Consider the following 22714-nt stretch of genomic DNA (forward strand, 5'->3'; position numbering starts at 1 on the left):
AGTGGCCCTCAAAGTGATTTATGTTGTGCACTGCTAACCTGATATGACTGTAGAAAAATGCTCAATAATACAACCTATTTTCCCTAAAACTGAGATATTTAAAAGGCAACAGTAATTAATAATACATTGGATTACTTTTAAAACTTAAAATTCCACAAAGTTTTAAAAATATTAAAAATATTTAATACCCTATTGCCTGAAAACCCAATAAATTCTAGAAGCCGGAGGATTCTTCCTGGTAAAAGGGACAGCATCTGCAATGAAAGAACAACAAGAATTCCATCAGCTTTTTAAACCTTGTATATCACCAGTACATTAAAAAAAGAAAAACAGACCATATTTTAAAACCTCAAAAATACTTTTAGCATAAAATCAAAGTAGCTAGTGGTTCTATGTTCCGCTGACAAAACAAAGCTGTAAACTGTAGTGGTACATGTACAGAAATCCTGAAGGATTAGGATTGTTACAATGCAAATATGGAAAATCATTATTAGAAACAATTTTATCATTTTAAAAATCTCAGCAGTAATTGCCACATAAAACACGGTATATCGTGTGCCAGAAACTGAATTACACTTTGGAAGTCAAAGACACATACCAAATTGAATGCTCCTATTCCTAACTGCACACCCCCTTCAAACTGGTGGTAGGTTTCATTCTTGTTTTTGCTGTCCTGGGTCATCTGGAGAACTTGATGACATTCTCTTAAGATTAAAATAAAAAGGTGTGTTCACATTAAATGTAATGACAGGAAATGCAATTAATACAACAGGCAATAAATGTAAAGAGAACAGACATGAATCTGCTTCACTATAAATTGGCTGCAATTATTTCAGAGAACATTTTGCTCGTCATGCAATGCCTAGTCTAAATCTAGAGCCCGCCCCAAATATTGTTGCTCAGCATGATCAATGTGCATAGCACTTTATGGAGTACCTACCCAAGGGGCTTACAGTCAGTAATTCAACTTAGGATAGGTCATTAGCAGTCAGCTCACTACCTTCCTATTTCCAAGTCCATGACATCAGAGTAACTTAGCTATGATAGCAAGAGCCTGTCTAGATACATCATAAGATCCATGTTAATCAGCCACTTATTATTATGATTTATTCACACAGTCAGACAAGTGTTATTGACTGGTTTATTTTATCCAGACATCGAGTCCTTCCCAAGGACCTGGGATGGCTGAATTTTATGGTCAATGTTGTTGCTGTTGTTATAGATATCATTGCAGAATATAGGCTGTTCCCAGTAAAGTTGCTTTTTGTAATTGGCTGATGGTGATTTCTGTGGCCCCTATGGTGCTGAGGTGCTCTTCAAGGTCTTTTGGAACTGCACCCAGGGCGCCAATTACCACTGGGATTATTTTGGTCTTTTTCTGCCACAGCCTTTCAATTTCAATTGGTAGATCTTTGTATTTTGTGATTTTTTTCTATTTCTTTTTCTTCTATTCTGCTATCCCCTGGTATTGCTATGTCGATTATTTTCACTTGTTTTTCTTTCTTCTCAACTACAGTTATATCTGGTGTATTGTGTGGCAGATGTTTGTGTGTTTGTAGTCGGAAGTCCCATAATATTTTTACATCTTCATTTTCTACCACTTTTTCAATTTTATGGTCCCACCAATTTTTGGCTACAGGTAGCTTGTATTTTTTGCAGATGTCCCAGTGTATCATCCCTGCTACCTTGTCATGCCTTTGTTTGTAGTCAGTCTGTGTGATCTGATGATGATGATTTCTATACCGCCCTTCCAAAAATGGCTCAGGGCGGTTTATACGGAGAAATAACAAACAAATAAGATGGAACCCTGTTCCCAAAGGGCTCATATTCTAAAGAGAAATGTAAGATAGGACACCAGCAACAGTCACTGGGAATATGGTGCTGGGGGTGGATAGGGCCAGTTACTCTCCCCTGATATATAAAGAGAATCACCATGTTAAAAGGTGCCTCTTTGCCCAGTTAGCAGGGGTTATAGAATATGCTAGTCTACAGATACAAACACATATTTACTAAGGAGAAATTGGGGTCCTCAAGGTGAAACACACACTGATTTTACAAGTGTGATGTCAATGAACAATACCATTGTTTCCCTTAGAATCTAGAGTACCCATTGACCACGAAAAGGAAATCTTCAATGTGTAATCATTGTGTGTCTAAGCCTGAGACACACAATGATTACACATTGCAAATTTCCTTTTCATGGTCAAGAAAAGGTTGATCTATTTAAAAGCTTTATGGGCCTCCCTTTGTAAAGGAGCATGAGCTTACAAGAACTGAAGGACATCAGCTGTGACATCTTTTTGTATTTACTTATTTTATCTCATTTTTAAAGGGTTTGACAATTCACTTATCTTTTAACACTGCTTTGTGCAGTCAATCAGGTGCAGAGTAAGTACTGATGTTTTCCCCATCCCTCCAGAAATGCTCTTGTGTATATGTCAACCATTTCCCTACTCCTACAAATTTCCCTACTCTTAGCCTTTTGCACATTGACACATACAGAGCCCTAGGCATGTGCAGATATACTGCTGGCCCTAGAAACGTGGAATTTCAGACCCTCTTACTGGCAGGCCTGTTCCTTCTGCCATTTTGCTGATGCCTGCCCAGTGAAAAGCATGGTACCTTTGGGGAGGGGTGGTACTAAAGTATAAATTGCCAAGAAGACAGAAATACCCAGAGAGAGTAAAAAAAAACTATCATAGCAATAACAGGGAAAGAATTTGCTGAAATACACACAAACACAAGAAGGCAAATATTATCGAAGCATACTTGTATATTTGGTAACTTGTTCTGATTTTGAGGCCACCCTTGATGAAGTTGATCATATTCTCGTCCTGAAAAAAGGTATAGTCTTTTAAAATATATGATAAACAAAACTGTATAGTTAGACCATATTTTATATACAATATGAACCTTTAATTTAGATTAAAACACTTGAGCATATACATTGGAAATACAGAAAAGAGCTGGAAAGAGAATTTTGTTTACTTCTGAAATGAAGCTGATTATGTATTAGAACACATAAGTTACTCATAAGCAAGAGACACCCTTAATGTACACGTGTTTCAAATAAAAATTTACAAAAGTAAAAATGACAATTTTTTAATATAAATCAAGTCACCTTGAAATACAAGGGAGACCACTAGATGGTGCTACCAATACCTACAAATAATCTGATGTAATACATGCAAACATTAACCATTTACAGTATTCTTTATTACAAGAAGAAATGAAATGCTTCAGCAATTTGTGCATCACCCTTATGCAGTGGCCATACTAGTCCTCCCTGGAGCAGATAATAATGCTGTTCTCATGTGCAAACAAAACTGGGCTAATGAAGCCAAGCCCAGTCTTGCCTTCATGTGAGAACCACTGGGATGGGGCCTGATCTCGATGGCTTCTCAGTGGCAAACCTGCCAAGCCAGCCACCCTCCTAAATGTGGAGTTGGAGGAATCTCCATAATGCCCCATGCACTCGTGCGGGGCATTATGGGAATTCCAGGGGATGGGGAGAAGCTAACAGCCCCCCAACTCTCCACACTGCCTGAAGAGGGAGCTGCACATCTGGGTGTGCGATCTACACACCCAGATTCTTCAGGAGGATTGTCTGTGAGGGAGATAAGCTTTTGAAGGCTTCCTCCCATCGCCCCTTTTGAGCCCTTTCTCCGATCGTGAGAAAGGGCTCTATATCTACTACACAGAGTGACCAACAGCAAATTCAGTTTATCATAGATTAAGGATTGTAAAAGTAGCATAATTGATAATTATTAAGCAAAGATCTGTCAAAAATGACATGCAGCATGAGGGGGAACAATTTTTAGTTTTGTGTGTCACCTCTTTCCCTCTCCACTTAGGTTAGTCACCCTCTTCCTTCCTTTGTGCCTGGAGAAAAATTCTCCTCCTCTAGCCCTCATTCACCACCCCCTTTTTTTAATATCCATATTTTCTCCCTGATGCTCCTCTTCATCTGTCCAGCTGCCGATCTCCTTATTTCCAGCCCATTTCCCTGCTGCTCAAACACAGAAAATTTGTCGTGCAAACATTCTGAGAGCCATTGATCCATTGAAAACAATGGCACCTAATTTAAAGTAATTAAAGCCAATTTGATATGCTCAATTTGTGAACAGGCATGGAATGCCCACCATTTCAGAATTTTGTAAACTCTCAATTGTCTCAGTAGGTGAGGGGAATTAGGTGTTTTTAAATATGAGCAACCAAGTCTCTCTCTCTCTCTCTCTCTCTCACACACTCACACTCACACACACACACACACACACTTTATATATATGTGATATCCATAATTTTTAGCCTATTTTCCAGTAGGCTTATGAGATCACCCAGCATAGTGTGTGTCCCCCCCCCCGCCCATCAACTTCGCAATGCCTGGACCAATATGAACCAGATTCAAGATGGCGGACAGGTAAACTTTGGGAGCCGTAAGTGGGCTAACTTGTAAACTGCTTAACCAATCTGAACCAAATTTGCTGCAGCTGTAGCAACACATAGGGAAACCTCAATGGCGTAGTTTGTGATGATGTAATCTACACCAATCCAAGATGGCAGACGTGTGAATGTTTGAGGCGCAAGCGGGCTAACTTGTGGACTAACTGATTTGAACCAAATTAGGTACAGTTGTAGTGAGTGACACACAAGGACACCTCAGTGGTTTAGTTTGTGATGATGTTACCCACCCTGATTCAGATGGCGGAACCATAAACTTTTGATGTCCAAGTGGGCTAACCTGTGAACCGCTTAACTGATTTGCACCAAATTAGGAACAGCTGAATAGACACATAGGGAAGCCCCAATGGTGTAGTTTGCGATGATGTCACCCACCCTGATCCAAGATGGCAGATGCATAAACTTTTGAGGCATGTGCACTAACGTGAGGACTGTCTAACTGATCTGAACCAAATTTGGAACAGCTATAGTGAGTTACACACAAGGACACCTCAATGGTGCAGTTTGTAATGATTGCATCCACCCCAATCTAAGCTGGCGGACACATTAACATTTGAGGCACAAGAGATCTAACGTGGACCTCAATTTGCACCAAATTTGGTTCAGATGTAGAGACAGTGAAAGGAAAGTAGGCTGGTTTGTTCTTACTAGAACAACTTGTTCATTAATAGTTTCATTATGCACATTTTGTACCATAATAATTAAAAAGCAGCAGCTTCAAAAGACTACAGCTATGAAAAGATGACTTTTTACTCACTTTCCTTATTCGAGGATGGGCTTATATGTACTTGCTAAAGCAGAAGTATGAGGGTCTGATTTTTGTCAAGATTTGGGTCTGTTTTGGGAGATTTCATACTCTGGATACATTCCCCAGGTCTAGCAATCCAATACTAATGTCTGCCTCAAATTTCAGTTACTGTCAAGCAGTAGTATATAAAGGACCACTGGTTCCTAGCTGGATAGATTGCCTGTTTAGCCACACTGATGCTTTGGTTCTTAAAATGTCTTTATCTATCTATTTCTGTCAGCCTTTATCTATCTATGTCTGTTAAAAGGGGGAGGGAGTTTGTTGGGGAATGGTTATGAGCATTATACCAAAAGAGAAGTAATGAACATTATACCAAAAGAGAAGCCAGCTATTGCTTTGTTGCAGGAAAAATATAGAGGGGAAACCTCAAAGCCACTCTTTAAATCCTAGTGGTACCCAGTGCAGTTCACAGCACCTGGAGCTTCTAAAGCTAGAGGAGTGGCTTCCTTTATATCCAAAACTTGTCAATTTATTTTTATTCATTCATTCATTCATTCATTTGATTTCTATACTGCCCTTCCAGAAATGGCTCAGGGCGGTTTACACAGAGAAATAACAAACAAAATTTACTCACTAAAATGTATTGAGAGACCAAAAAGGGAAGGTATTTATTTGTCAAACGGACATGGAAGGATCCACTCTGTCCAATTGGTTTAAATGGCAGCTTTTAAAAATAATATATATATATATATATGGTTTAATATGCCTTTTAAAACTTGATAGTGTTCTGTTTTTAGACTGAATATACTGCCTAGGGCCAGTGGATCCTAGAATAAAGGGCAGAATATAAATGGGGGTGGTGGTGAGAATTAAAATACACAAAAGGCTTCTCAGTTTCCCTGATATTGGGAAATGTCTCCCATTCACTTCCTTTCCTGTACACTGTTGCTACTAAGCAGGGGAGAGGGAGTTCTTGGGGATTAGTCCTTTGAAAGAGCAGATATGTGCACTAATATAGGTGTGCGCCAAGTAATACAATTAAAAAAACAACAGGTTGCTTACCTGTAACAGATGATCTGGTAGTGGTTCCCATTAGTTATGAATGTCTGGAACCACTATCCAGATCAACAGGTAATTTATTGGCAAAGCTGACAATACTTTAAGAACATAAGAATGGCCCTGCTGGATCAGGCCCAAGGCCCATCTAGTCCAGCATCCTGTTTTGCACAGTGGCCCACCAGATGCCACTGGAAGCCTACAGACAGGCGTTGAGGGCATGCCCTCTTTCCTGCTGTTTACTCCCCTGCAACTGGTACTCAGAGGCATCCTGCCTTTGAGGTTGGAGGTGGCCTATAGCTCTCTGACTAGTAGCTGTTGATAGACCTCTCCTCCTTTCTCTCAACATTGTCAGTTTCACTGGCAAACAGAGGTGTGGTGAAGGAAATGCCTGTGGAATATGCTAGAAGAATACCCTGTGGGATTGCATCACAGTATACTTGTAGAGCAGTGTGCACCAGTATCTGGGATAGTGTCTTTTGCACTAGTTGGAGGTAGCTGCTGTGACATTTAAAGCAGCTAAGACATAGCTTGTGAATAGTACTAATGTGCTTTCAGTGAAGTAAAGGAAAATTCCCAAATCAATGCTCTTTTTAAAAAGAATGCAATTCAGGCTTACCTTCTGATTTAGAGAGGAGAACAACGAACCAACCCCTCCTTTCCTGCCACCAGTACCACCCCAAGTCAAAACTAGTCTGGATTTGTTTGCAGACCTGACAGACTGTGGGTGTATTTAACAAGTGCCATCACTGAGAAAGAAGCACAGCAGGCTCCACATTTTGCATTATATGTATATTGTGGGTATAGGTAGGGCAGGATTTGCATCCAGGTGATTACAAATCATCACTTGGGTTTTTGTAAAACAGAACTTGGAGAGCAAAGAGATGCAGAGAAAGCATGCCTGAAAGCCACATGGACTGCATAAATTACCTGTACAAATGTCAGTGCTGCTTTCTGTAGTAAACATTCAGCATAACATATTTCTGCATGCATTTCCTCTATTAAAAAAAGAGAAAAGTTTAAATTTAAATACAAATATGGTATAACAGCTAATATCTTTAGAGCAGCAATCAATAATACTCAGTGGTTCCTCCCCTCAAGTATGTCAAGATTCAAATGGTTTACTCTTTTTTATTTACCTTATGATTATCCATTATATTACCTGAAAATTCATCCCAAAACATTTCACATACACTGTTTCAGCAAACTTTTACAATAACCCATAAGACTGGCCAATACCATTAATTCCATCTATGAATGAGGGACCACAACTTTCTCTAAGGCCAATTAGCAATTAGGTGTCTGAGTTAAATTTGAATTGGAGACATTCTAGCTCACACCCATCACTATACTTACTACTTGTAAAGATGTGTAAGTGCGGTTTTAAAAATCAACATAATTAAATGTATGCTCTTGATTAAATACTTCTTAAAGAACTAAAGAATATTAAACAAACTAATTCAACACAGGGGGTTAATGTGGTTTAAACTTTTCAACAGGTTTTTGGGTGGGGTCTTTTTTTTTTTTTTAACATACTGATACTTAGAACACACACACACACACAAAATTAAACTAAAAAAAGAAGAGCTTGGTTCCTAGCCTTTATATCAGTACTGCAGAAAAAAGGTAAATCTTTAAAGATAGACTATTTACGTCTAAAGAACAACTTTTAGTTAGAACAACAGAAATAGCAGCCACAGACACTGAAAGCTTTCCAGGTAACAAAATACACAATTAAGGTTTGCATAGTGAGAAACATTTACCTATGAAAGCGGTTCTGAGTGTCTTTATAGGCAGGATAACAATGAAAAACAACAGCTAACATCCTGATTAAGTCAGGGGCACTGCACCAGGTCAACTTGCTTATGCTGCGGAAGGCTTCCAGAGTACTGTAGTGCAGAGCTGAGGGGTGGGTTTTTTAATTGGTCTGTGCTTCCCTCGCAAGTGCCCTGCATCACTCAAAAATCTGTCCCTGGGGGTTGCACAGCCCTCAAGCACATGTTTTCAGGTGGTGCATTGCACTTCTAGAGGAGGCAGATGGAATTTTGATAAAACTGCCTCCTATACCCTACGTGCGCTCCACAGTGCAGACGCATCCTCCTGGTGCACTGCTGATGATTTTGTCATGATGTCAACCAGAATTTCCTGGACAGTTGCATAATCTGATAAAGTATCAACTCCCAGAGGTAATACCTCTGGCGGAACCAAAACGTGGTGCAGTGGTTAGAGTGCTGGACTAGGACCGGGGAGACCCGAGTTCAAATCCCCATTCAGCCATGATACTTGCTGGGTGACTCTGGGCCAGTCACTTCTCTCTCAGCCTAACCTACTTCACAGGGTTGTTGTGAGGATAAACTCAAGTATGTCGTACACCGCTCTGGGCTCCTTGGAGGAAGAGCGGGATATAAATGTAATCATCATCATCATCATCCTCCTCCTCCTCTAAGACAAACAAAGAATGCTGGTGCAGACTATTTGATCCTAATGTGAAGGGAAACCTTTTCTGCACTGGCAGTCAACCACACCTTTATTTTAAAAAGTGTAACTGTGTGTGTGTGTGTGTGTGTGTGTGTGTGTGTGTGTTTGCATAAAATTAAGCTGCACAGACTTTTCACAGCTCTTTGTTCCCAATGTTGTTGGAAACACCAATATAGCATATTTATATGCTCACTCAAATTAGCAATGTATGAGCAGCATTCACTTGATTTCAACATTTCACAGCACTCTGGGCGGTTGGCTGCTGAAATCCTGCCACTCTGGGTGGTTGGATGAGCTGGGCGGGGTTGGTCTCTCTCAGCTCTGTCCTCCAGGTTTCCAGATCATGCAGCAGCCCCGCCTCAAGGGTCGGGGAGGAGGCGTTGCAGTCATCTTTCGTGAGACTCTCCCCGTTTCCAGGTGCCCGGTCAGGCAATCTCAGAATTTTGAGTGTTTGTCCTTGAGGATGGGCCTCCGAGATAGGCTGGGGATTCTGTTGGTGTACCGACCACCCCGCTGCACTTCAGTCTCCCTACCTGAGCTGGCGGGGGTGGTCTCGGAGGTGGCCTTGGGTTCCCCCAGGCATATTGTTTTGGGGAATTTCAATGTCCACGCTGAGGCCCACCTAGTGGGTGTGGCTCAGGATTTCATGGCCTCCATGGGACTGTCTCAGTTTGGTATCGGGCCCTACCCACGTGGCGGGACACACTCCGGATCTGGTTTTTGCCGACCGGGAAATAAATGATCTGGAGGTGGGGGAATTTGAGACCACTCCCTTGTCATGGACAGATCATCACCTGGTGGGGTTTAGTTTGACTGCTCCGTCTGCCCTCTGCAGGGGTGGTGGGCCGATTAGGATGGTCAGCCCCCGGAGGCTTATGGATCCGCTTGGATTCCAGACTGCCCTCGGGGAGTTTCCAGTGTTCAGAGCTGGTGACCCTGTTGAGGCCCTGGTTGATCTCTGGAATGGAGAGATGGCCCGGGCTGTTGACACAGTTGCTTCAAAACGCCCTCTCTGGCTTGGTGGAGCCCGATCTGATCCTTGGTTTTCCTTGGAGCTTAGGGCGATGAAGCAACTCGGGCGACGGTTGGAATGACGCTGGAGGAAAAGTCGTCACGAATCCAACCGAACACGGGCTAGAGCCCATTTTAGGGACTACTCCGTGGTGGGGGGCGGCGGCGAAGAAATGCTTTTTCTCCGCCTCCATTGCGTCTGCTCAGTGCAGACAAACAGAGCTGTTTCGTGTGGTGAAAACCTTGCTCCACACGTCCCCCCGGACAATGGGGGAGGAGTCATCTACAGCTCTTTGTGATCAGTTTGCCTGTCACTTTGCAGATAAAGTCGCTCGCATCCGTGCTGACCTGGACTCCAGAGTTTTGGCAGTTCCAGCAGACGTGCCTCTGGTACCATCTGGTCCCGTTGTGTTGGATTCTTTTCAGTTGGTGCGGCCTGAGGATGTGGACAAGATCCTGGGCGGACTTCGTGCGCTCTTGACCCTTGCCCTTCATGGCTAATAAAAGCTGCCAGGGAGGGGACAGGCAGAAGGCTGGAGATGATCATTAATGCTTCATTAAGGGAGGGCAGGATGCCATCGTGCCTCAAGGAGGCGGTGGTAAGACCACTATTAAAAAAGCCCTTCCTTGATCCCTCCAAGCTGGATAACTATAGACCTGTGTCTAACCTTCCCTTTTTGGGCAAGGTGATGGAGCGTGTGGTGGCGTCCCAGCTGCAGAGGGTCTTGGATGATACGGATTATCTGGACCCTTTTCAATCTGGCTTCCGCCCCGGGTATGGGACTGAGACTGCCTTGGTCACTCTAGTGGATGACCTACGCCGGGAACTAGACAGTGGGAGTGCGTCACTGTTGGTTATGCTGGACCTCTCGGCGGCGTTTGATACCATCGACCATGGTATCCTTCCGGGCCACCTCAGTGGTTCCGGTCCTTTCTTGGGGGGAGGGTCCAGAAGGTGGTGCTGGGGGACTACTGCTCGGCCCCGTGGCCGTTGGCCTGTGGGGTCCCGCAGGGATCGGTCTTGTCCCCCATGCTGTTTAACATCTACATGAAGCCGCTGGGAGAGGTCATCCGGGGACTTGGACTGAGTTGTCAGCAATATGCGGATGACACTCAGCTCTATCTCTCCTTGTCATCTGATCCTAGGGAGGCGGTGGATGTCCTGAATCGGGGGCTGGAGGCCGTGATGGGTTGGATGTGGGCTAATAAACTGAAATTGAATCTGGATAAGACGGAGGTACTGTTGGTCAGTAGGAGAGCCTATCGGGATGAGGAGATTTTACTGGTTCTGGATGGGGTTGTACTCCCCTTGAAGGAGCAAGTACGCAGCTTGGGGGTACTACTGGACCTGGCTCTGCTTTGGGAAGCTCAGGTGGAGGCGGTGGCCAGGGGTGCCTTTGCGCAGCTTCGGCTAGTGCGCCAGATACGTCCCTTTCTCAAGAAGGCAGATCTGGCCACGGTTACCCATGCCTTAGTCACGTCATGGCTGGATTACTGTAACGCGCTCTACGTGGGGCTGCCCTTGAAGAATATCCAGAAACTGCAGCTAGTGCAAAACACGGCAGCGAGGGTTTTATCTGGAGCTGCCCGTTGGAAACACAACACCCCCATTCTGAAAGAGTTGTACTGGCTGCCGGTTCGTTTCCAGGTCCAATTCAAGGTGCTGGTTTTGACCTTTAAAGCCCTTAACGGTTTGGGCCTGGGGTATTTGAGGGACCGCCTGCTCCCAAGGGTTGCTGCCCGCTTGACGAGGACATCTGAGGGGGCCCTGCTCTGGGTACCAACAATGAGAGAGGCCTGGCTGTCCTGTACTCAGGACAGGGCCTTCTCTGTTGCTGCTCCCAGACTTTGGAATGCTCTCCCAGTGGCCATTCACTCCTCGGACTCCATCACGGCTTTTAGAAAGCTTGTTAAAACTTGGCTTTTTATCCAGGCTTTTACATAATCGTTTTTACTGCTGCTTCTGTGCGTTTTTACTTGTTGTATTGTTTTTATGCCTGTTTTTAATATGTTTTTATATTTTTTAGCTTGATGTTTTTATTGCCTTTTTATTGTATGTTTTAACTTTTGTAAACCGCCTTGGGGTTGTCTTTTAACGAAAGGCGGTATATAAATGCAACAATAAAATAAATAAAATAAACAAAATTTACAGAAAATAGAGTTCTGCTTCATTCTAAACTAGGAGTTATTTCAAGAGTCTGAGACTATTTATAAGTACACATTATAGAGAGAAAATATTCCACCTCATATTTTTCTTACCTTCACTCAGCTGATCTACAGACTGTTTCGAAACTAAACTGGACAATGATTCAACCACTGTGTTCCTTTTCCTGAATCTGTATTAACACAAGTGAAAAAGAGACAAGCATTTGAAAACAACCAACTTACTCTACAAAAACGAAATAATGTATTAAACACCCTGGAGATGCTTTTGCCCACAGAAGAGGGGAGAAAAAACAGGAGCAACACACAAAGTCTGATTAAGGCAAGCTGCAACATCATCAAGCAAACAACTTCAATAGCTTGGTGTTAAGCGGGCAGAGACCTAAGCATTCTTTCATGTATGTATGTATGTATGTATGTATGTATTTAACATATTTTTATACTGCCCAAAACTTATGTCATGTAGTCTGCATGTTGGTGGGGGACTGAAGAGGAAGACTAGATCAAAGCAGAGAACGATAGGAGCTGATAACTATCACTTTTAGCTATTGCCCTAGGAAAGCATCTGTTAAGCCATCTCCGTTATTGGACTGGTGAATTGTAAATATGAAACATAACCTAGGGGGACACATAGAGCAGTCCTGCGGCAAGCATGAAAAGAACAGTAGACATCATGGTACTATTGGACATTTGATATTTCACTGTCTAGCCATAACCCTCAATTCACTTTTTCAAATAAAGTATACACAGTCAAGCAACCAAACAAAAATCTGGAAAAGTATTGCTTCTCTGTTCTATCCAACCTTGTAGCTATCAAAAATTTGTAAGTAATGTAGATCCTCCTCTCCTCTGCAAAAAGAAGATATGCAGAGAGTGAGTGAGTGTACACAGAGTGAAAACAGGTGTTTTTGCCTCATCTCTCCATCAAGAATAATTATTATTATTTAACATGTGTATACTGCCCTTCAATAAGTATTTCCAGGGTGGTTTACTATACCATCATGTATGAATGAAAGCTTGAGCTTGGATAGTCTCCACATGATAGCCCTATTCATACATTTTGTTCAGCGCATATATAGTAGTACACTTCCTATTTGTACCCTGTAATTGAGGGAGCCTGTACCGAGGTTCACTTTTTAAATGAATGCATGTGTACAATCATTCACACAAAAGCATGTACATGTGTACAGACACATGCCTGAATAGGGTTTCTATCTTTCATCTTCTCAACCTTCCCATCATCACCTTTATTCATGAACTACTACTACTACTACTAATTATTATTATTATATTATTATCTTCTATCTATCTATATAATTATTTTAAATGTTCCCGTCGCTAATCCCATGTGTGGCAGCTCTCACGAGAGTTTGTGAGCAAAATGCCGGTGGGGGGGACGGGGACGAATGGGCAGGCTAATGGATGGCCGGATAGCCAAAAGAAAGGGGAGGAAGGGGAGGAGGGAAGAACTAGACACACAGATGCTCTGTGCCCAGGCCAGCTAGTTATTATTATTATTCATATTTATATACCATTAAGGTGGTAGAGTACACCTTACAGATGATTTTTGGGATGTCTATAGATTCTGACAAGATGGTTCACATATGATCTGAAACTATGACAAAATGCCATGTCATATAGTTTGGACTTCATGGTTTGACATTCTGAAATCTCCCGATATATTATTTATTTATGAGCCAGAGAGATTGCAGCGTTTACCGAGATTTGACAAAGTCCTTTTTTCATGGCTAAACTTATAGAAAGCACGAAGGGTGGTTTAGTGTTGAATTTATCTTGTAGAAGGATATTACCAAAACTTGTTCCCATAAAGCATGTTGTAAAAGTTACTCTGGGGTCAGAAGACTTCATCACAGCTGACATACCACCCTTGCAAATAATTTATAAAATCTTTTTATATTTTGTGTATGAAATAACCAGCAATGTAATAAAGTATGGTTAAAACAGATGTACAGAAAGACATTACATCAGGCATGCTTTAACATACCCCCCTGATGATTAAAGCTATTAGTGTCTTACTCTTGCAGCTGACATTGATAGCCAGAGCAGTCATTATATGAAGCAGTATCAATTTCTTTCCATTGTGTAAAAGGTAGGACATCATTTGAAACACTTAAATGATGTTAAGCTGCTTTCCTTCAGACAAACCATAAGGTTTTGATGCTGGTCATCAAGCTCTGAATTTTATAATTTATACTGCTGTCTTCATGTTATCTTTTCTCTAAAGGTGCTCGAGAGAAACGAAACCTCTCTCCCGCGAAAGCCAAAACATTGTACGTCATGAACATCGTCTCCTTCTGCAGCTTAATGCTGACTATAATTCATTATAATTAATTACATTTTGATCCTACCCTTTTCCCAAGAAGCTTAGGGTGGTGTACAAGCTGCCCCATTTTATTGTTACATTACAGCCATCAGCAGGTTAGGCTGAGAGATAATAGCCCAGCCCAGGATCACCCAGTGAGCTCCCTGGCTGATCAACAATTTGAATCTAGGTCTCCAAGGCTTAAGCCCTATATTCTCACATGGGCTTTCTCTGAACAGTCTTACAAGTAACAGTGAATACTTGCTATTGCTGACTACAGCAGCTGTGCCCTTTGGCTATGGTGCAAGTAAGGAGAAGAGGAGCAAGGACTAAACTCAAAACCTGAGGAAAAGGAGAACCCATGTATCCTTGCTTATAGCAACCAAAAGAACAACATAAGAAAGTTTTTAGATTTGTACTGTTTCTCGTGGACTTTCCTCCCTGGAAAGAGATTGGCTCCCTACTCATGCCCAGGTATTTTGGGTAGCTGGAATGGGACAGAGCTTTTCTACTCAGTGGCTACCAGTTACCTTACTACTCCTAAGAACTCTACTTTGGCAAACTGTCCTGCCAGATCAAAGGTGGGGGCGGGGGGCGGTAACTAGAGTAAGAATGAGGTCTCCCTGCATAGCCATGGTTGAGCATGCCACTCAAGTGCACTCATAAGGAGTTCAAGATGGGGGATGAATCATATCTTGGTGTAATTTCCTGTGCACAGAAAAACTGTAGGACCTTCCCATACTTGCTAACTGTTGATCTCCCACACTTTTCTGTTCCCAACAGGTGATGGGAGAGAAGCTGCAAATATATGACTTGCTGGGGCAGGAGGAAAGAAGAACAGGGCATAGCAGTGCTACTGCCAACTCACTGTCCAGGCTCAAGGAATGAGGGGCAGCTGTTGAAAAGCCTGCATGGATTTGGCTCACAAAAAGACAACTCCCTTTCTGTGTCTCTCAGAGTGATCTCTAGCTAGCGAGAAGGGGGAAGGAATGGACAGAGAGATCAGGGGCGTAACTACTATTAGGCAAGGGGAGGCAGCTGCCTGGGGGCCCCCATGCATCGAGGGCCCCCCCCAGAGGCAAGTCACATGTGGGGTGTGTGTGTGTGTGTGTGTGTATCAGCGAGGGGCCCATTTTAAAATTTTGTCTCTGGGCCCACTCCAGCCTTGTTACGCCCCTGAGAGAGATAAATTTAAAAATAACAACTGACGTACCGAGGAAAATTACTCAGAGCAGTTTCATTGAAATTAAAAGCACAAGAAGTTCTTAACTTTTAATTTCAATGGGACTACTTTAAGTAATTTTCCTCAGTATGTCAGCCAATAAAAATGATAGAAAACAGCTTGTCTGTAGAAACCAGATAAGCCTTCTCCTCCTAGTCTTCCACATCAGAAGGAGAAGCTAATCCAGGACTTTCCTATGGGCCCTGGGAGAATAAGGCATATTTAGGTACTACCAGAGGTGCTCTTACCCCCAGACCTTGGGGCCCCAGCCTGTGGCCTCCAAAGTCGGGGGGGGCTCCAAATGTCCAAGGGGGCCTCCTGCCGCCACCAGGCACCCACCCTGCCACTGCCCCGCCAAACCTACAATCTTTTTCATAATTTTAGCTGCCATGTGCATGGCCAGGGGGTGATCTGAGCAGGGCTCACTCCCCCTGCCCCTGGCAGGGGTGGTGGACAGAGCAGCCACTGGGCCTGTCTGTCCAGCCCAGCAGCCCTTGAAAACTGTGAGGCGTTCCAGCGCAGCTGCACAGTTGGAATAGATTGTTGTAAGACCATCATGTCACGGGCTTGCGATGATCTATTTCAACTGCGCAGATGCGCTGGAGTGCCTCGCAGTTCTCAAGGGCCAATGGGCCGGACACACAGGCTCATCAGCCACTCCATCCACCGCTACCGCGGGGAGAGGCCTCCTTGGATTGATTACACACACACACACCCCTGGCCACGCACATGGTGGCTGCAAAAAGGGCAAGGAGTGGCACGACGTCTAGGGCAGTGGCAGGTGCAGGCAGTGGCAGCAGGAGGCCCCCCAGGACAGAAACCCCCAAATCTGCACGAAAAACGTTTAAAGGGGGGTCTCGCGGCAGAGGGGGCCTATGAAGCCCTTCAGGTCTGGGCGACAAAATGACCTAGGTGTGCTCCTGGGTACTTCTACTATACAGTTTCTGATTTAGTCCTGACCCAGTAATTCTAAATGGTAAGAAATGAAGTTTAGGCCAAGGAAATTCTACCCTGTAAAAGAAGGAGGGATAACAAAAGTGCCCTGTAGGTCAAAACTACGAAGTAGATAGATCACCAGCATCTTTTTCATTATCATCTAATTTGTCACTGAATAGAAAAACATATGCAATCAAACAGAACCTTCCAACACTTATTTAGAGATGTTCAGTTTAGTAATTGAACCACTCAGGGCAGCTTACACAACTAACCACACACACACACACACACCCCTGCAAGAGGTTAAAAAAAAACACACACACACCAAAATATCTTCACAAATATAAAATAAGCCATGCTTACTTTTGGCAAGTTTGTAAAGCTTCTTTCATTGTAGCAATTCCCATTTGGATATCCTGTTGCTCAAAGGTCATAGCAGCCTGCATTACTAAAATAGTGCTATATCCTAGTGCATGGTACATACTACCTTTAGACCTGTTTGGAGGGAAAAACAAATGGGCATTTTCAAGCACTTTTCTTCCATTTTTTTAAAAAAAGCTGTGTGTTCTTTAATGCCAAATTTACAAGTTTCATAAAACATATACTTCTAATATGCAATATTGCTTTTGACATACCATGTAAGATAGCAGCAACCTTGATCAAGCATGAGATGCTTTTCTTTCTCAAATTTCTTATCAATTATGAGATTCTTTGGCTCTGGGTATAATTTTGGAACCCAGTCCTATTTTGAAAAAATCATTTACAAATGGTGTACTGGAAAGACCCTATGTATATTTTCACTCTTCAAACCACATATGCAGTGATTACATATCAGACTATGAACTAAAAAAACCCACAAAATATGAATGACCCATAATATAGGTCTCTTTAGACAGTTTTTTAAAAATGGTTTCAAGAGGCTTGTTTTTGGGCCAAGAAGAAATAAGAATAACAGCAGCCTATATTCAGAGGCCTGAATTTATCTCTAGCAACCAGATGGCATGTCTTATGGCATTTCCTTGAACTGCTTCAAGCAAACAAAACAAACCTCACCATGGACGAAGTAATTCCAGAGCTTCTGAGAATTTGTTGTTTAGAAATAAGTTCAATGCCATCGAACACTCTTCCAGAGCACATTTGAGATCCATCTTGGTGGCCCTAGCAAAATATACAACAACAAACTGTAAGAATTTTGTATTATTCTTAATCCTCACCCTACTTTTTACCCAGACTCCCTTGAACACTCCTCAGAACAGTTCAGTTGTCCGATATACTCAGATTTGCCACATCTGTTCTAGATGGCATATTAATTTGGATTCTCTGTTTCCTGGTCATGCTGTTTTTGAATGTATAAAGCAAAAGACATCAAAGGCAACACTTCAGTCAATTTTAAGAACTAATAACTAACTGGGCTATGGAATGCACCAATATGAAGGAAAAAATGTTAGCAAGTTTTAAAAACAGATTTTCAATCAAAGGGGTGGCAAAATTGTAGCATTTGATTGTATTTTATGTTTTGATTCTAGGAACATCTACATTATTAAAAATAAATGTATGATTTAATGATTACACTGCTTTATCAAAAAAAGATTATTTACTTGACATAAAATCAGCTGCGACTATGACACATAGCCTTACAAGTTTTGTATGCTGCTGTGTGCGTGATGTGAGTAATTTCGGAATTGCTTCCTATAACACAGTTAAGAACATGAGATGAGTCATATTATATCAAATCAGAGGCCTATCTAGTCATAAGAATAGCCCTGCTGGATCAGGCCCAAGGCCTATCAAGTCCAGCATCCTGTCTCACACAGTGGCTTGCCACAGATGCCTCTGAGAAGCCCACAGGCAAGAGGTAAAGGTGTGCCCTCTCTATGGCTGTTGCTCCCCTGCAATTGGTATTTAATGGCATCTTGCCTCTGAGGCTTGAGGTGGCCTAGAGCCACCAGACTAGTAGCCAATAATAAACCTGTCCTCCATGAATTTGTCCAAGCCCCATCCAAACTAGTGACTATTACCACATCCCATGGCAGAGAATTCCATAGATTAATTATGTGCTGTGTGGAAAAGGGACTTCCTTTTTTTGGTCCTAAATTTCCCAGCCTTCTGTTTCATGGGATGACCCCTGCTTCTAGTGTAGTAAGAGAGGGAGAAAAAATTTCTCTCTGTCAACTCTCTATACCATGCATAATTTTACACACCTCTATCATGTCTCTATGTAGTCGTCTCTTTTCCAAACTAATAAGCCTCAGATGTTATAGCCTTGCCTCATAAGGAAAGTGCTCCAGCCCCCGGATCATCAGCCCCTCTTCTGCACCTTTGCCAGTTCTACAATATACTTCTTTAGCTATGGTGACCAGAACTGCAAACAGTACTCCAAATGTGGTCACACCATAGATTTGGATAAGGGCATTATGATATTAGCATTTTTATTTTCAATTCCCTTCCTAATGATCCCTAGGGTGGAATCTGCCTTTTTCACAGCTTCCGTGCACCGAGTTGACACTTCCAACAAGCAGTCCACCTCAACCCCAAGATCTCTCTCCTGGTCAGTCACTAGGGCTGCCAACTGTCCTTCATTATGCAGGATGAAACATTTCATTCAGAGATGAAATGTTGGTCCCTATAGGGACAACATTTGTCCCTCATTTACTCAGTAGCATATAATTCAATTACAAATATGTCAATGATACTCAGGCTCTTGATTACCACTGCATACACCTCCCAGCCACCACAGCCATCCCCCACAAACTTGTGTCCCTCGTTCTGGAACCTGTGCCCCTCATTCTGGCAATGAAATGTTGGCAACCCTATCAGTCACTGATAGTTCAGACCCCATCAGTGTATATGTGAAGTTGGGGTTTCTTGCCCTAATATCCATCACTTTACACTTGCTTACACTGAACCACATTTGCCATTTTGTTTTCCCCTCACCCAGCTTGGAGAGATCCTTTTTGAGAGCCTCACAATCTGTTATGGATTTCGCTATCCTAAATAGTTGAATGTCATCTGCAAATCTGGCCATGTCACTGCTTACCCCAACTTCTAGATCATTTATGAACAAGTTAAAGAGCACTGGTCCCAGTACAGATCCCTGGAAGACCCCACGTCTTACTTCCCTCCATTGTGAAAACTGTCCATTTATTCCTACCCTCTGTTTCCTGACCTTCAACCAATTACCAATCAACACATGAACCTACTACTACTATGAATATTTATATACCGCTGTTCAACAAAATTCTCAAAGCGGTTTACATAGAAAAAAATAATAATACATAAATAAGATGATTCCCTGTCCCCAAAGGGCTCACAATCTAAAAAGAAACATAAGGTAGATACCAGCAACAGCTACTGGACGGATGCTGTGCTGGGGTTGGATAGGGCCGGTGCTCTTCCCCTGCTAAATATAAGAGAATCACCATTTTAAATCACCACTTTCCTTAGTTAGCAGAGGTTAACCTGTCCCCTTATCCCATGACTGCTAAGTTTACTCAAGAACCTTTTCTCTGGAAATTTGTCAAATGCTTTTTCCAAGTCCAAGTATACTATGTCAACCAGATCACCTTTATTCACAAGCCTGTTGACACTCTCACAGAACTCCAAAAAATTAGTGAGGCAAGACTTGCCCTTGCAGAAGCCATGCTGGCTCTCCTTCAGTAAGACTTGTTCTTCTGTATGTTTAACAATGTTGTGCTTAAGTATGCTTTCCATGAAATTTACCCAGCACAGAATTTAAGCTAAGCGTCCTGCAGTTTCCCAGATCCCACCTGGATCCCTTTTTGAAAACTGGAGTTACATTAGCTACTTTCCAGTCCTCTGATACAGAGCCTGACTGTAGGAACAAGTGACATATTTTTGCTAGGAGATCAGCAGTTTCACATTTGAGTTCCTTGGGTGGATGCCATCTGGCCCTGGCAATTTGTTAATTTTTAGTTTTGCAAGATAGAACATCCTCTCGTCACTTCAAATTGTCCCAGTCTTCAGTTGCCAAGTCTGGAACTGAGAAGCTCAGTTCCAGAGCTGGTATATGGTCAGCATCCTCCGCTGTGAAGACAGATACAAATAATTCATTCAGCTTTTCTTCAATCTCCTTATCCTCCTTAATAATCCCTTTCATGCCCCCATCATATTCTAAGGAGTCCCTCCCTAGCTGGTTTTCTGCTTCTGATATATTTAAAGAAGTTTTTGCTATTCCTCAAGACACTTCTAACTTAAACTCTCCACAAGCTCTCTTTTTGCATCCTTTATTATGTCCTTGCTTTGCGGGAGGGGGGGGCAGAGTTTATGTTCCTTTCTGTTCTCTTCATTTGGGCAGGACTTCCATTTTCTGAGGGAAATCTTCTTCCCTTTTATAGCTTCTCTGATTCTACTTGTTAGCCATGCTGGCATCCTCCTGAACTTGGTGGTACCTTTCCTCCTCCTTGATATACAACTGAGCTTCTACTATTGTGGTTTTGAATAAGTTCCATGCTTTCTGAAGTGATTTGACCCACCTGATTTTCTCTTTCCTTTTTACCAGTCCCCTAATTTTTGAGAAGCTTCATCTTCTGAAGACCAATGCATCTGTGTTAGACTTCCTTGGCAATGCTCCACTCATATATAAGCTGAATTGTATCACACTATGCTCACTGTTCCCCAATTGTTATACAACTCTTACATCTTGTACCATGTCCTGGGAACCACTCAAGATTAAGTCCAAGGTCACCTTCTCTGGTTGGTTCCTTGACCAACTGTTCTAAGGCAGAGTTATTTAACATGTCTAGAAATCTGGCCTCTCTGTCAATACCTGCATGTGAATCCGCCCAGTCTATGTGAGGGTAATTGAAGTCACTCATTATTACAGCTCTGTCTCTCCTTGAAGCCTCTCTGATTTGCTCCTCCAACTCCAGGTCACTCTCAGTGTTTTGATCTTGAGCGCGATAGCACATCCCTAGTAACACATTTCCTTTCAGTCCTCATATTGTCACCCATAATTATTCTTTGGGGGAAACTGGTCCCCCTAGGCTTTCTAGCTTGTTGGATACTGTACCTTCTTTAATGCACAGAGCTACTCCTCCCCCTTTCGCCACTCCCTGTCCTGTTTTCCACTGTAGCCAAATGCCTCTAGAAAGCTCACAAGAATGAGCTGAAGGCAAACCCCTCTCTTGCCATTGCTCCCTACACTCAGTATTCTGACATAGGAAGCTAAACCCGGAGGTAGTGTATCGAAGATGATTGCAACAAATTTTTATATACTGTACCACTTTTCAACCAAAGTCCCCAAAGCGGTTTACATAGAAATAAATAAATAAATAAATAAATAAATAAATAAATAAATAAATAAATAAAATGGCTCCCTGTTCCCCAAAGAGCTCACAGTCTAAAAAAGAAATATAAACCAGCAACAGCCACTGGAGGGATGCTGTGCTGGGGGTGGATAGGGCCAGTTGCTCTCTCCCTGTTAAATAAAAAGAATCACCACTTCAAAAAGGTGCCTCTTTGCTCTTTTAGCAGGGGTAGAAGTCATCCTGATGAACAGCCATAGAGCTATCCTCTATCCATGAATTTGTCTGATCACCTTCTAGTGCAATCTAAGCAAGTGGCCATCACCATATTCAGTGGCAGCAAATTCCACTGTGTGAAGAAGCTCTTCCTTTTGTCTGTCTATAGTCACACATTACACTGGAAACAAATGTTAACAACACTGAAAGCAAACCAAGCTTCCTGATTTAACCTGATTTGCAAATGGTTTGAAGCCTCTTTTGTGGTTAAAGCGGAAATTAGTTCCAGTAACCGGAAAGACTGAGGGGTGTGTGGGGAGGGTGTGGGCAATTTTGTGGCCAATTCCAGATTTCTTAACTGCTATTAACAGTTTCTCTTTAATATATCTGCATAAGCTCCTTAAGAGGTAAACTGATGACAATACACAATACACTCAACAATTAGAAGATTTAAAAGGTAACTTGAAAACATAATATGAACACAGGAAACTGCTTTGCACTGAGTCAGACAGTTGGTCCATCTAATTCAATATTCAGAGCTCCAGACAGTAGCTGACATCCAGACTAATATTTAACATATGCAACTAGAGAAGAGCAATTTTAAAATTTCCCCTTCCTTCTGCAGCCCACTGTGCTCCTGAAAATATGTCCCCGAGGGTTGCAGAACCTTTTGGGACATTTTCAGGAAGCACAGTGGGCAATACAGGAAAGGGGAGAGCTGCAAAACCTGTTTTGTGCGTGAAATGTTTTTTGGTGCTCCAGTTTGTCTGGATGTCAGTCACTGTCTTTCCCAGACCTACCTGGAGATACCACAGATTAAACCTTGGACCACCTGC

At 42.5% G+C, this 22714-nt stretch overlaps 1 protein-coding gene across 4 annotated transcripts in view; it reads right to left on the reverse strand.

Annotated features, from left to right (window-relative positions):
- TTC39B (tetratricopeptide repeat domain 39B) overlaps window positions 1–22714 on the reverse strand; it is a 136628-nt gene that overhangs the window by 29810 nt on the left and 84104 nt on the right. For all 4 annotated transcript variants that reach the window (XM_053291116.1, XM_053291115.1, XM_053291119.1 and 1 more), the window contains 7 exons: window positions 17452–17556; window positions 16762–16893; window positions 12014–12090; window positions 7196–7263; window positions 2770–2834; window positions 599–704; window positions 189–254 (listed from right to left, as the gene is read on the reverse strand). In XM_053291116.1, the coding sequence (XP_053147091.1) occupies window positions 189–254; window positions 599–704; window positions 2770–2834; window positions 7196–7263; window positions 12014–12090; window positions 16762–16893; window positions 17452–17556 (619 nt within the window). The remainder of the gene's footprint in view (window positions 1–188; window positions 255–598; window positions 705–2769; window positions 2835–7195; window positions 7264–12013; window positions 12091–16761; window positions 16894–17451; window positions 17557–22714) is intronic.

This window comes from Hemicordylus capensis, chromosome 2, assembly GCF_027244095.1.
Source record: "Hemicordylus capensis ecotype Gifberg chromosome 2, rHemCap1.1.pri, whole genome shotgun sequence".
In the NCBI taxonomy this organism is placed as follows: Eukaryota; Metazoa; Chordata; class Lepidosauria; order Squamata; family Cordylidae; genus Hemicordylus; species Hemicordylus capensis.